The following is a 14,727-nucleotide window of genomic DNA, read 5'->3' on the forward strand; positions in this document are numbered from 1 at the left end:
CACACATCAAATGACAATGTCAATAGGACACACAGAAGACGCAAGAAAAGAGGTGCACATCCATCAGTGTTCTCCAGGGAAGGTTCGGGTCGGATACGGAGATTTCCCATGATTCCCTTGTTTGACTTTGCAGGGTGAGATGAGCGGGAAGGAACATGGCAATGGGTATTTCCACTTTGTCAGCTCGACGCCATATTCAACTGGCATGCTAGTTACGGTGCTCTTCTGCTACGCTATGCTATCGAATTACAGCCGACAAAATTTGAACATTTGAAGTTCATGCCATTACGATACGATACGAGCGCCTCAACGTCAGAGTTTTTCCATTTACGAGTTGTTTTTGCTTTGACTTGCAAGCGCAAACGTGAGCACTTTATGGTGGCAGTGAACTTCATTGAAGTCACTTGACACTACAGTAAAGAGCAGTTTGGCAAACTTGTCACAAAAGAGGCCCTTTATTGCCACTCGAAGTTTTGTCTCAACTCAACATAAAGAGAAAAATAATGACATCATCTCTTTCAAACTGCCACGCGATGGAAAACGCCATTGACATGCTAATGGTTAGCACTGATATTCACAGTTTCAGAAGCCCCGAAGCAACGAAAAAAGACAGCGACTGTATTACAGCATGTTAGTCAGTCACGAGCCGTTAGCGCGCTTACATTGTCGTGATCTCGTCAAACACCGTCGTGGCGGCCCGAGTCACGTTCCAATTGAAAGTACGCATCAAGCAAGAACGCACGGAATAGCCGGATGTTGTTCTTGTCTGCTAGCTTAAACCAAAGATTCGTCGGTTGGTGACTTGTGAAGCCTTTTGACATTTTGTGCTGCTATGCAAAGTGGATAATGCCACATCGGAGGGGAGGACTCATGTCGGTAAGTTTTTTCTTCCCGTTTAATTATAAGAATGATCATTTACGGAAATATGCCAGAGCCAGTGGGAAGTTGACAAGTACCCAGCCGTTCCAATTACAAAGAGATTAGCGTTCTCAGAAAGGACTGTCTTTGACACTGGTCTTGCCAAAACAGTCACGAATTAGCCTCGTACGTCAAGGCACCACCGTAACATAAAAAAAAAAAAAATTAAACGACAAAAATTGGACATACATGTTTTTCGCAGGACAGCGACGATATGTAAAAAAAAAAAATCATTATTATATCAATTGTATTTCTTTGCAGCAATTCATTGTACAGATAATGTTTCGGGGTACGAAATGCATTATTACATTAACAATGTATTGTTTTCATTTCTTAAGTTAAAAAAATATACGTACTAGAAAATGACCTGGCGTTTGGCCAAGTGCAAGACAAGTTCCACGTCTTGCCCCTTACGTAACAGAGTGAACCCCCACACATTTACAAACCGAGTGTTGAATCAAATGATCGGGTCAATTTGACTCATAGTCCCGTTTATATGCTTTTTCACCCCCACATTTCTGTTTTTCATGGCAACTGTTAGGAAACGTTAATCATGCGCCCGTACATTATTTCCGTTAGTCAGGCTCGACATCTGACCTCGGTGAAGGGCGGGGGCTCCACTATATGAACCCCGATGAGCAAAACCCTGGTTGGTTACGACCAGATGTAATCGTCAGATCTGACAAATTGTGGCCTACTTTCATGATGCGGGGGCGGGGGGGGGGGCAGGATCTGCAAAGTGCCTTGATTTTGACACCTGCGTCTTCCACACTTTTCTCGTTGGTAAAACTGTCCTGCGTAATTTTCTAGTCTACGCCGCGACTTTCCGAGAGGAATGGACGGGTACGTGGAAAGTGTGTGAGTGAGCGAGCGACAGGGACACACACTGAGAATCGCAGGGAATGATGCGGAGAGCGAGAGATAAAGAGAGAGAGACAAAGAGAAAGAGAGCGGGTGAGAGCTTGTCGGCTGGGGTTATTACCTGGACACTCGGGGTGGGACGGGGGCGAGGCGAGGCTGCACTAGGATGGACTGACGCCTCCCCTAAGAGAAATCACCGTATCTCGTCAACAAGAGGATCAAATACAAGGAGGACGAGGAGGAGGACGAGGTTGAGGAGGAGGAGGAGGAGGAGGAGGGAGGCGCAAAAACACCACCAGCACACACACACACACACACACACACACACACTCAGATGACGTCATCGGTGAAAGCAACACAACACCACATGCAGCGCAACGTCAACATGCGGCCATCGTGAGGAGCCAAAGTCCTGGTCCGCATGCTTTGCTCACGTTGTTGAACCAGAACAAAACAACAACACACACGGAATGCCAGACACTGATGGAATGGGAGGAATGACACTGAACTCAATCCTGATTGAAATCAACTCTAATATGAATGCAAAGAGGCCCAGGTTCACTTTCACCTTGTATTGTCATTTTGTCCACTGAGGAGCCATTCACACCTGAAGTGGACCAACACGGAACAGGATCGTGTCTCAAATCCACTTGAAAGGTCAACACAAAGTGGTTCAGGTTCATCTTCTCCTTGAGCTGGATCCCGTTTCAAAACAACTTTCGCTTCACTTGATGTGAAGGCAGCATGGTCCGAATTTGCTATAGTTTGATATTTGCACTGTACAAACCTGAGGTGTTTGTTTACATCTGAAGTGACCCAGAAATGGAAATGGATCCTGTTTCAAATACATTTAAAACAAGAACACAAACTGGCCCAGGCTAACTTCCGACCTTGTACTGACCGAGGCACGGTTTCACGTTTTACACCTGAAGTGGAACTGGATTCTGTTTTAAAAAGACTCAAAATGTGAACGCAAAGTTGTCCAGGTTGCCTTTCACCTTGTATTTCTATTTTGTCGACTAATGAGCCATTCACACAAAGTGGGCAAGAAAGGAACAGGATCCTGTTTCAAATCAACTTTCAATGTAACGGCAAAGTGTTCAAGTTCACTTTAGTGCAAAACTTTCAGTGAATTAACTGAGGTGCCATTTACACCTGAAGTGGCCCAGAAATGGAACTGGATCCTCTTTCAAATCCACTCACAATGTGAACCAAAAGTGGTCCTGGCGAACTTCTCCTCTTGTATTGACAGAGGCACCATTCGCACCTGAAGTAGACCCGAAAGGAAAACTGTATTCTGCTTCCTGGTTCACTTTCATCTTGAGCTGGATCCTGATTCAAATCAACTCACTCAAACTTGTAAAACAATAAAGAGGAAAAAATGCTGTTTCCAGTTTTTATTAAGATTGTTACACATTCCATACTCTAATTGGAAAAGCAACAGTCGTCACAGTTACTTACCTTCAATTGTATCTCCTCTCCGAGTACATCCATTGCTGATAGCGTGGATGCTGCTTCTTCCGTCATGGCAGTCAAACGATCATGCTGCCTTGTGCGGGCTTGCGTTTAATTTGCAGAGATTTTGTTTTTCAAAGGAGGTCTGTAAAGTCTCTCCATTTGTGATTCAGGGCAGTGAAGGTATGCGTAATGCTCCCCACGATTGGATAGTGACCTTTTGATGAGTCGCCCTTCAGAGCTCCCTGACCAAACACGACTGCGTGGTGCCTTTTGAAACACTTGGCTTTTCACATTTAAAGTCCCTGCAAAGTGAAAATGATTATCTTCCAAATTTGACCCGGCACAGCGAAGAGTGTTGCTCACCACACTTGCTTGCAAAAATTGGCAAGTACTGTATGTAAAGTGAGGCCTCAATGGGCTGGACCCTCTTCCATCGGGTGGCCCCGTCGGGCTTTTCTACACCGCGACAACGAGGCACTCTAACGCGGCCATGCCAGCTCACAGGTTCCGGTCAACACAGTGGCTGTCAAGGTGGATCCCTCCTCCTCACCATTCCACCGTCTCTCTGTGACTTGCACGCACTCACGGCTGACAACGAGGCGCTCTAAAGTGGCCGTGCCGAAGTTGCGCTTGCGGTGTAGGTATAACGTGCGAGCTATCCGCACGTCGCAATTGTGCCGGATAACCTCTGATGCAAATCAAGGCGCTAAAGTTCACGCCCAAGACAAAGTGCATCACTACGCACCAATTTCGCCAGGGCAAAACAAATCAGGAACAGTAAAATGGTGAAAAAATATTCCGCAGTCTTTTACAGGTTTCCAGCAAACCATCTTCAAACATCTACAAGGGATTTCGACATTCATCTCAGAATTCACTTTACAGGGTCTTTAAAGTGTGCTTTATCATTTTCACGGGTGTCCAAGACATTTACAAGCCCGAGGAACTTTGTGCTCTAAAAATTCCAAATAGCTTCCATCATCAATGAATGATGTCGCTTTGGCGTGGCCAAATTCATTCACAAATTAGGCGTGGATGACACAAGCCTGGATGGGATCATCCGCGGAAATAGAAAGTGCGTGAGTCCAGGCGCTTCAAAAAAAAAAAACAAAAAAAAAAAAAAGACTTCAGCAAGAATGGGCGAATCGGGCCCATATAGGTTAGGGAGAAGGGTTATGAGTAGATGATTTCCCAACACAGCCACAGTGAAGGAGGTTAATGAAAACGGGGAATGAAAGAAGGGCGATGGAGCTCCACCATGTGTGCGTGCGGGTGCGTCAGCCTCGCTCGGTGTCGAGTGTGCGAAGAAGTTGCTGGCGGAGTCATGCTCGGCGGCGAAAGGAGGAAAATAGCACAGCGCCCACCAAAAACCACCACAGGTCCCCAGTGCACAAGGCCCAAATCCAGAGAGCAGGCACACTCAAAATGGACAAGAGCAGCCCGCAAAGGGAAAACGGGAAAAGAAGAAAAAGAAGAAGAAGTAGAAGAGGAAGAGAAAGAAGAAGCAGGAAAGGTGGTTTTAAGGCGGAATATCACAGACCTGTTCTGGGAAAATCCTGGTTGTTTTTGGCTCAATGACGTGTCCTCCTCGTATCTCATCCTCCACGGCCATGAGCCTTGGTAGCCGAAGGGAGTGGAAGGGGGTTGGGAGAACAGAAGGAGAGGCAGCATTATGGCATGAGGAAAAAAAAAAAAAAAAAAAAAAGAAAACATTTGGGTTTGAGGCGGACATTCGAGGCTCATTTTGGTGTTTTCCTGGACAAATAAAGGCTGAAGTGATTTTGAAACCCACAAAGGTTGAATAGCCACAACCCGATTGTCCAGCGGCCTGCCTTTTGACAATCAACGGGACGAGTGGCCCTAACTCGAGCCACCCAGGCATGAATAAGGAAACGCCACAAAAGTAGAACTGAGGACGTCTTTTTGATTAAATGTGAAACGTCTTCAGCAAAACAAAACAGAAACAAAACAGTCCTGTTGCCTTGATCCAACCTTTGTGGATAGCCATATTGCAAAATCTGTTTTGAATCTAACTTTTCAAACCCCAACATTGGATTGAAACCCTAACCCAGCGCGAGAAGCCTAATTTGAAACCCCAACAGCCGTTTTAAGTGACGTTGGACATACTGCGATGCCTGCACTTGACAAGTGATACTCCTCCATGCCAGCAGGTAGCAGCAGCCGTAGTCAGTGTTCCTAATGAACAAATGGTGAACGCAAAGCTCGACAACGGAATATCAAAAGGGAGCAGAGCGTATCGGCTCCATTCCCACTCTTGTTGTAATGTGCCCTACAACATATGGAGGAAAAAAAAAACGACGACGGATGAGCAGATTTATTGGCGAAAGCTTGCCAGGCGATGGCAATATTTTTCAAAGAACAGACTGGCGGGTTGCTGGATCAACAGCGTCCCCCGGGAATTGCTGCTCGTGGGGTAGAAAAAAAAAAAAAAAATCCCTCATCTTAATCATTTCAAAGATCCCGCAAAGCTGATGGATGCACTTTTTTTTCCCCTCCTGGCTAATTCTCCGATTTTCCCAGGCCTGAAGATAATCCGAAGTGCCAGGGAAGGATTTGAATTTCAAGGGGGTGAGAGGGAGGTTAGCACGAGAAGCCACTGGGAAAATCTCTCAATCACCTCGTGGAGGTGTTTTCATCTGGACAGAAAATGTCGACTTCACTTTCACCTTCCGTAGTCACACTTCAAGTGGCTCAAAAAGACAACTGGAACCTGTTTCAAATCCATTACAATGTACACGCAAAGTGCACCTGCTCGACTTTCATCTGGTATTGTTATACTATTGAATGCAACCGATTTATGATTGAAGTGAACCAAAACTAGAGCCAAATCTTGTTTCAAATCAACCAACGGTGCTAATGAAAAGTGGTCCTGGTTCACTTTCACCTCATAGGGACTGATTCCACACTTCAAGTGGGTCAAAAATGCAACTTGATCTAGTTTAAAATCCATTTTCAAAGTAAATGAAAATTGGCCTAGGTTGACTTTTGATCTGTATTGCCATTGCGGATCAGAAATAAAAGTGGATCCTCTTTGATGAGGATCGAGGCGAATGAGAATTCATTTTATTGCCATCCTGAAATGACCACGCCCCTTTTGGACCAGAAAGAAAGTGTATTCCAATTTGCAATGTGAATACAAAGTGGTCCTGGTTCACTTTCACCTTGTATTGTCAGATTCACACCTGAAAGGGACCAGAAAGAAAACTGGATCCTGTTTCACATCAATGCGCAATGTAAATGCAAAGTGGTACTGCTTCACTTTCAGCTTTTATTGCCTTTGTATTGATTGAAACTCATTTAGATGTTAAGTGGACAAGAAACGGAAATGAATCTGGCGATAAATCAATTTGCAATGTGAACATAAATAGGTCCTGATTCACTTCAGGACTGAATTTGAATCTCCATCAGACCTGAAGTGGACCGTAAAGTGAAGCGGACCCTGTTTGAAATCGCAACGCAAATGGAAATTTGGGAATGTCGTATACAACTTTTGTGCAATCCCGCTACGACACCGAAATAAACGAATGAAAACTTTCAGTATTTGAATCACAGAAGAATGGTAGTCACTATTTTTAGGATCGTATGTTCAACTTGAATGCGGATCCAAATAAAGTTGCGGCCACTTGGCGACGAAGCTGAGGCAAACTAAAAGGTCGATGCCATCCACATTATCGCCACCTACGGGACTGGCATAGAATGGCATGCCAGGATTTTTCTGGTGTCCTTTTCTTGGCAGAGGTCTGCATTTATATTTCGGTCACACGCACACATTCATTCCAGTGAGGACACACAAAGTAAAGAAAGCAAAAAATCCACAGGTGGGAGTTTCAAACAGGAGCCTTTGGATGTTTTATTGGATAAACAGCGTGTACAGCGTTGAGAGTTTTGCTTTGTACAAAAAAATGGACGGACAGAGAGAATGAAAGAAAGGAAGAAAGAAAGAAAGAAAGAAAGAAGGAAAGAAAGAAAGACAGAAAGAAAGGAGACAGAAAGAAAGAAGTCATCAAGCAAGCACACAGAAAATGTCATTGAAAAGCGTCGAAAGGACAATGATGCATGGGGGACGCTTTGTTACATGAAGAGGGAGAGAATAAAAAAAGAAAGCAAAGCCAGCATAATGAGCACTTTTACTTTTACGTTTTCAAGTCACAATGTGGGGAATCGTTTGGCTGCACAGAAAAAAAGGACAAGAGGGTGTACATGGAAACAGACGCTTCATTAGGTACACCGGCCTCCCAATACAAATTTACTACTACTACTGCTACAAAAAACCAAAACAAAAAAAAACGACTGATCCCAGCAAGAGACGTACTGGAACCCAATGAGTGTGTACCTAATATGGTAGCCTGAGTGGAAACCCTTTGGCTGTTGCTAGGGGCAACAACTGTCACACGCGCACATATACTATATTCATATACTTTGTCTCTTCAATAAATATTATCTGCGGTATGAAAAAAAATCATTTCAAGTCCCAAAAACAGTCAAATGGAAACAAATACATATAACTTCTAGTCAGCCTCGTATAGATTATTTGTGGCTAAAAATGTGTCTATTGCCAGCTTTAAATAGTCCCACTCTTGTATATATTTATTCATATTTCATTGATACAGTACTATTATTGTTATGGACTTTGCATCACACACACACACACACGCGCACTGGATTAGAGTTGAAAAAGAGAGATCCGATATTATTGCCATACAACAAACATCCTCCTCAATACAACAACTCGTATTGAATAGTCACTACTTCTATAATAAATACCGGTGTGTTTCATTCAGATTGTGATGTATAACTGCAAAGATGCAATAGAGCCTAGTAGTGACCCCTGTGGAACACAAGATGCTTTAAGGCCATGAGGAGAAGACAAGAAATCTTCAAGACAATCAGCCAACACATGCCAAATCCCTCAATTACAGCAAGAGAAACGAGAAGAAAAGATCCAACTTCAAACTACCAATCATTGGAAATTTCAGCTCGGGATAGAAATCAACTTGATGAAAGACCCAAAGCAGGATTCAGACCACAATGAAAAGAGGAAGAAAAAAACTGCACGTCCAATATCAATATCAGAAGTCACAATTTTTCCAGAATAGTCGCATTTTATCAAAAAAAAAAAAAGAATATATTATATATATATATATATATAATAGATTATGTGTATATATATATATATATATATATATATATATATATATAATATATTATATATATATATAATATATATTATATATATATATATATAATATATTATATATATATATAATATATTATATAATATATTATATATATATATATATATATATATATATAATATATTATATAATATATATATATATATATATTATATATATATATATATAATATATTATATATATATATAATATATTATATAATATATATATATATATATATATATATATATATATATATATATATATATATATATATATATATCTTGGCCAAAATCTCATCACCAATCTCAAGTGTTGAAAATGGCTTGCTCTCGTTCATGATGCAATGCTAATGGTTGAACAAGCTTGGCATTTTTGGGGCCTCCTGAAAAGTGACTATTTTGAAGGTACAAGGTTTTGTAATCAGACTTTATACCGATCAGATGATGTTTGTTTTACTTTGGAGGCATTTTCTGGATGAAGTTTGGAGCAGGTGAAAATGAAGTGGAGCTGTGAACATTGGCGTGCATTTCAGCTTCATGGTCCAACTTGCTTCCAAAAGTGCCCCAACTTTTTGGGAGTGCTGTAAGTGGTCCAATCAAAGCGCAAGAACAACAACCTTCCCTCCAACTGTGTCCAAACAATGTGACCGGTCTGATCGCTTTCCTCTGGTCTTTTTGTAACAAGTGCAGCGACCGGTCGGAGCTTTAAATCTCGCCGAGAGAGCGGAACACGTTTTAAGAGGGAACAAGCGTGACCGTCCGTCCAGCCGTCCGTCCGGTCGTCTGTCGTCATTGGGCGTCTTCTTTCCTGGAGGGGATTATATGTCACACGTTCACTTCAAGACAAAAGCAAATAAATGAACAAATAAAAATTCCCACTCAACAAACTGACAAAACAAGCACAAGGGAAGACTAAAGCGCACCAAAAATCAGGTTGTAGTTCACTCATCAGCTCCAAAAGTAACAACAACAATGCACTCTCTTATACTGGAGCTCATAAAACGTACGGAAAAAAACAAAACAATCGAACAACAACAAAACTGTCTTCCGACGTCCTCGAGCTCAACAAAATACAACAAAAATGCCTTCTGATTTACTGAAGTGCACCAAAACAAAAAGCAAAAGTTTTGGAATATCCTGAAGTCATTCACTGCCATTGAAAAATCTATTTTACTGGCCACTGGCCTGAAAGGAAGTGCACCAAAACCAAAATCAAAGTACTACCAAAAACAACAAAAAAAACCTTTCCTAAAATACACCAAAAAGAATGCACTTTGATCGACTCGTGTACAAGCAACGCAAAAAACCGCAGCGCGGACTTGGTCGGGAACTTTATTTTGAAGGTTTCCCAACTCGCTCAGCTGTTTGTAGACATGTCACACAAGGACGTGCGATTGTCAGCTCTGACGAAGGCCAAAACTGTCACCGAGACAAAAGTCTCGAGAACAACAATTGTCAGCAGAAAATAAACTTAAAACCTATCTTAAAAAGAAGACAAGATGAATGCCAGGGAGCTACAAAACTTGTCCGGATAGACTTGAGCGCACCACAAAGCAACAAAGAATGCACTTTGATATACTCAAGTGCACCAAAAGATAACAACAAAAAAGTGTTTTCATGTTCTTGAGCACATAAAAGAAAACAAACAAAAAAAATATTCTGACATACTCAAGTGCACCAAAACAAAGTGTTCTGAAATACTCAAGCACACCAAAAAAGAGCAGCCAAGTGCTAGCCAACAGGAACGACTCCGCCATTCATTCATACAAACTCCAGTGCACTCCAAAAAAAACAAGAGCACACCAAAAAAATGGTTCAGCACTCGACAATAACAACAATGCAATCCGATACCCTTGAGTGATGCAAAAACACAACAAAAATGTGTTTGGATATACTCAAATGAACAAAAACAAAAAAAATACTGTTTTCCAATCTACTCCACTGCACTGCAAAGCAAAGAAACAAAAACACGACTGCAATCTAACATCGTGCAGCGCAACAAAAAATGTCTGCTGATCTCAAGTATTTCAGCGTCCGTAAAAAAAAAAAAATAAAAAAAAAATGCGGTCCCGTCAATCGGATCGACCGGAGCACCAAAAGCGACAATGAGGCAGAGCGAACGAGTTGCGCCCACTTGACTTGGCGTAGGAGTAAAGTGAGTACGCCGCTCAGTGACGGAAGGAAGGAAGGAAGGAAGGAAGGAAGGAAGGGAGGGAGGAAGGAAGGAAGGAAGGAAGGAAGGAAGGAAGGAAGGAAGGAAGACGGGCAAGTCCTAAGTGAAGGCACTGGCAGCGTGGCCCCCGTCATGACGTTACCTGTGGATGATGCCTTTAATCTGCGAGTCTTTCTCCAGCTGCTGCTGGCGCAGGCGGCGCTCGCTGTCCTCCAGCCGGTTTTGGTACTGCAGCAGGATTTTGTTGGTCTGCTGCTCCTGCGTCAGCAGGCGGCGCTCGTACTCCTCCAGCTTCTTGTGCGACATGACCAGACGCTCCTTCAGGCAGTTGATCTCCTCCTCGTACTCGCGCACCTGCCGCAGGGACACAACCCTGTTAGCACTTTAGTTAGCACTTTTGCACCTCTTGCGGAATTTGGACACTCGGCCAACAAGGAAGGGGACCAACGGCACAGGAATCCATTCGGGGAAAAAAAAAAAAATCATAGCTGCAGCTCTACTTGTTTATTGCCGCTTTTTTGACCTTGACCTTCATATTTGTTTTTGTTTCAAACCACGATTCAAGTAACAGAAAACGTTTTTCTGGCAGGGCTTCGCTACAACCCCCACGAGTGGCAACAATTATCAAGCAATTGATGCCTCCCCAATGCCGCAAGATGGCTCCAAAAGCACTACTTTTGGTCAAAAAGAAGCCCCTCAACTCACTTCAGTATAGTTCCTTGGCACCAAGATGTCGCAAGAGGGCGCCAAAGCACTCCGCTAATAAAAGCTGCGTTGCACAACATTTCCCTCAAAATGCTGCCATCACGTTTTGGCATTTTGGCATCGCTTCCGATAAAAGTTTCCTTCAACAAAAACACGTATTTGACTAAAATGACGGGATTTGGTTATAGATGAGAGCGGCAAAAAAAAACACAACAGTGCACAACAAAACAGCAGCATTGCCTTCTGACATGCACGAGCACACCAAAAATGAAGCAAAAACGTGTGCTCTGACAGCACCAAAATCACAACGCACCAAAAAAAACCAGAAAAAAAACAATATTGTCATTTGACATAGTCAAGCACACTAAAAAAAAGACAACAACATTGTCCGGCACACTTGAGCGCACCAAAAACGGAAAAAAGTGCCGTGACAGCAGCAAAAGAACCCACCCTGTCCATGCGCGACTCGTCCATGCTCTTGGAGTACTCCTTCAGCTTGAAGTCCTCGCGATCGATGCGCGAGCTCTCGATGTCGGCCGACAGGTGCGGCATGTTGGACACCCACGCCACCGTCCTCTCGTTGGCCGGCGTCGCAGGCGCCTGGGACCCCTGTGACCAGAAACAAGAGCGACGACGTCAACGTCATCTGCAAGAGACGAGTCACAACGGCGGCTTGAACGCGACAAATAAATCAGTTTGCTGTGAAGGCAGCATGAACGTGGCCATCTCATGTGAATGCGCAAAGCCGCAACGGCCGGTCGAACCTTTGACGGCAAGCTCTGCAAATTTACCGACTTCAGAAGAAGTCTCAACTGGGTTGGACCAGCATATTGCTGGCTCCCCATCTAGTGTCACATGCGGAAGTTGCATTAAAAGGACTCAAAGTGACGAGCCACTTCCTGGAACTCTATTTTTGTTTGCGATTAATTCACCAAAATGAGCATCCCGTCACTGGTTACGGCACCATTGTTTGTTTTGTTTTTTTGTCTACCGCCACCTGCTGCACTGGAGGTGTAGTGCAGGTACTTTTGATGCGGTATCTGCCCGAGGAAACATTTGGTTTCAGGACTAAAAGTTTGTGGAACAGTTTTTTTTTTTTTTTTTGTGAAAAATTTATTGAAATAAGTATCTTGACCATTCTAACAGCATCACTGTTTTACATCTACCGCCACCTAGTGCATCGGAGGTGTAGTGCGGCTACTTGTGTGTTTTTTTTTTTTTTTTTGTAGTGTGGTGTACTGTGATTACTTCTGTTGCAGTTCCGGGGCTATGAATTCCTGGAACTTGGAACTGGAAACAAAAAAAATGTTTCCTTGTAAATAAGTGTCGTCTCACTGGCCTGTTTGCCGACGTTGGGCTTGAGGAGGTGCTGCTGCTGCTGCTGCTGCTGCTGCTGCTGCTGCTGCGGCGGCAGCTGAGGCTGCTGCTGTTGCGGCGACTGCTGCGCGGTGGGGCTGCCCGTCCCCTGCGGACTTCCCGACTCCCGGACCGAGCTCTGCTGATGCGGCAGCCCCGGCGCCGTGTTGTCCTTGACGGACAGCTGCCGGCCACCTCCGCCGTGCGGCTGCCGCCCGCCCCCGTAGGCCGTCTCGGGCGACTGCAGGAGGTTTCCGCTCTGCGGCCGCGACTTGGCGGGGGCGGCTGCGGGGGCGGCGGCGGAGCTGACCGACAGCTGGTGGGATGTCTGCGATTTGACGCGTTGGCTGGGAGGGGGCGGAGCTCGCGGCTGGACGGTGGACGGAGGGGTGGTGGCCAAGGACGAGTGGGAGGTGCCCGTCTGGGAGGTCAGGCCCATCATTTGCTGCTGCTGCATGTTATCCTGACAGACACAGGAAATAGTTCCTTAGCATGTTAGCGTTATCCGTCCACAACCTGATCGAAGCAACCTCGCCAGACTGGTTACATAATCCTGTCATTTCAATTTTATGTTATTTTTTTCCCCCACAGCAAAGAAAGGTCATGACAATGACGACAATAAGTGAAAGAGATTTTGACTTCCAATTTTTTAAAATGCTCATGTCCAATTAATTCCTTATCATTATTGTTTTTTTTCTTCTTTTTTTTTTTTTTATTTCTCATTGCTAATTAATTTCAATTGATTGTTGTTATAATTTAGATTTTTCATTGTTTCCAGAATGTATTTGTGCCATTTGCATATTATGGACCAGACCTCAGCAACGAGTAAGTTCGTGGCCTGCTCTAAAAATGGTGAAGTGGTCATTTGAAAATGGTCATATTTGCAAAGACTTCCAGAAATAAGGTCTTGCATATTGATATTTAACTGTTTTCTAAACTTTGTTGATAATTATCGTGACAAATCATGAACACGATTAGTGCCTTATACATAAACAGTAATAATTCATTTTTAACATCCAGTATACTGTAAGTCAAGGTAATTTGAGCAAATGCGCCATTTCCAAAGTGTGCGTGAAACTGGTCGTTTCTGGCATGACACCGTTTTTGGGGGTATTTTTTGTAGATATATTTAATTCTTGACTTTATAAATGAATATAACACAGAATACCCCGTTTTCATCATTTCTATTTGTGTTCAAAATGTGTCGTCGGGCTAAGCCTTTTAAAATGTCAATTTTTCTCCTCCTTGCCATCCGTGCAATCCTCGAAGCAGCCAAGAAGGGGAAACTGGAGTAGGCAGGCAGACGTGCGTGCGCGCGCACCTGCATGTGCACGGACATCTGTCGGCGGGCGTAGTCGGCCCGGCCGTAGTCGTCGCTGTAGCTGTGCGAGTGGATGATGCTGGGCTGGGCCAGGTGGGCGCCGTCGCGGGTCCTGAGGGTGGACAGGTCCTCGCTGCGGGAGAAGCCGCCGTGGGCGAACTGCGGCACGTAGCTGGGGTGCGAGGGCTCGGGCTCGGGGGCCAGGAGCAGGGGCGCGGGGGGCTGAGCGCGGCCGTGCTGCTGCTGCTGCTGCTGCTGCTGCTGCTGGTGGTGCTGGTGGTGGTGGTGGTGCTGCGGCCCGTCCGCCGTGGCCAGGTGAAAGAGGGGATTCTGGAAGGAAAGCGGGTAGCGCATGGCGGCGGCCTGCTGTTGCTGCTGCTGGGACAGCGAGTCGGTGGCGGCGGCGGCGCCCATCTGGCTCAGCCGGCTCAGCCGCAGGCCGCCGGACACGCTGGAGCCGCCGGAGCCGGCCGACAACCTGCCGCCGGCCCGCAGCTGGCCGCTCAGGCCCGAACCCAGGCCGCCACCGCCTCCGCCGCTCAGCCCCCCGAAGCTGCCCATGCCGGCGATGGAGGCCTGGGAGGAGTTGAGCATGTCCACCGACTGCAGGTTAGACACGCTGTTCATTCGGGAATCCTGGAGGTCCATCATATAGATAGGCTTTTACTGACACTGAGCCGCCCCGCCCCGCCCCGTCCCTCCCCGCAAACTCTGACATGACCACGGGTGATATGGGTGAGG

General features: G+C 44.9%; 1 protein-coding gene across 14 annotated transcripts in view; it reads right to left on the bottom strand.

Annotated features, from left to right (window-relative positions):
* syngap1b (synaptic Ras GTPase activating protein 1b) overlaps window positions 1–14,727 on the bottom strand; it is a 77,980-nt gene that overhangs the window by 8,326 nt on the left and 54,927 nt on the right. For 8 of the 14 annotated variants that reach the window (XR_015087732.1, XM_086037108.1, XM_086037098.1 and 5 more), the window contains 6 exons: window positions 13,987–14,622; window positions 12,649–13,128; window positions 11,760–11,918; window positions 10,747–10,958; window positions 4,775–4,850; window positions 1,901–1,962 (listed from right to left, as the gene is read on the bottom strand). Coding sequence is in view for 12 of the 14 variants with exons in the window: in XM_086037108.1 (XP_085893234.1) it covers window positions 1,901–1,962; window positions 4,775–4,850; window positions 10,747–10,958; window positions 11,760–11,918; window positions 12,649–13,128; window positions 13,987–14,622 (1,625 nt within the window). In the remaining 2 variants the exon portion in view is untranslated. Of the gene's footprint in view, window positions 1–1,900; window positions 1,963–4,598; window positions 4,851–8,722; window positions 9,240–10,746; window positions 10,959–11,759; window positions 11,919–12,648; window positions 13,129–13,986; window positions 14,623–14,727 lie in introns of those variants that run through there. The other 6 variants (XM_086037107.1, XM_086037100.1, XR_015087733.1 and 3 more) reach the window with 6 other exon arrangements.

This window comes from Filicampus tigris, chromosome 8 (assembly GCF_054856515.1).
Source record: "Filicampus tigris isolate MCC_2025a chromosome 8, RoL_Ftig_1.0, whole genome shotgun sequence".
Lineage (NCBI taxonomy): Eukaryota > Metazoa > Chordata > Actinopteri > Syngnathiformes > Syngnathidae > Filicampus > Filicampus tigris.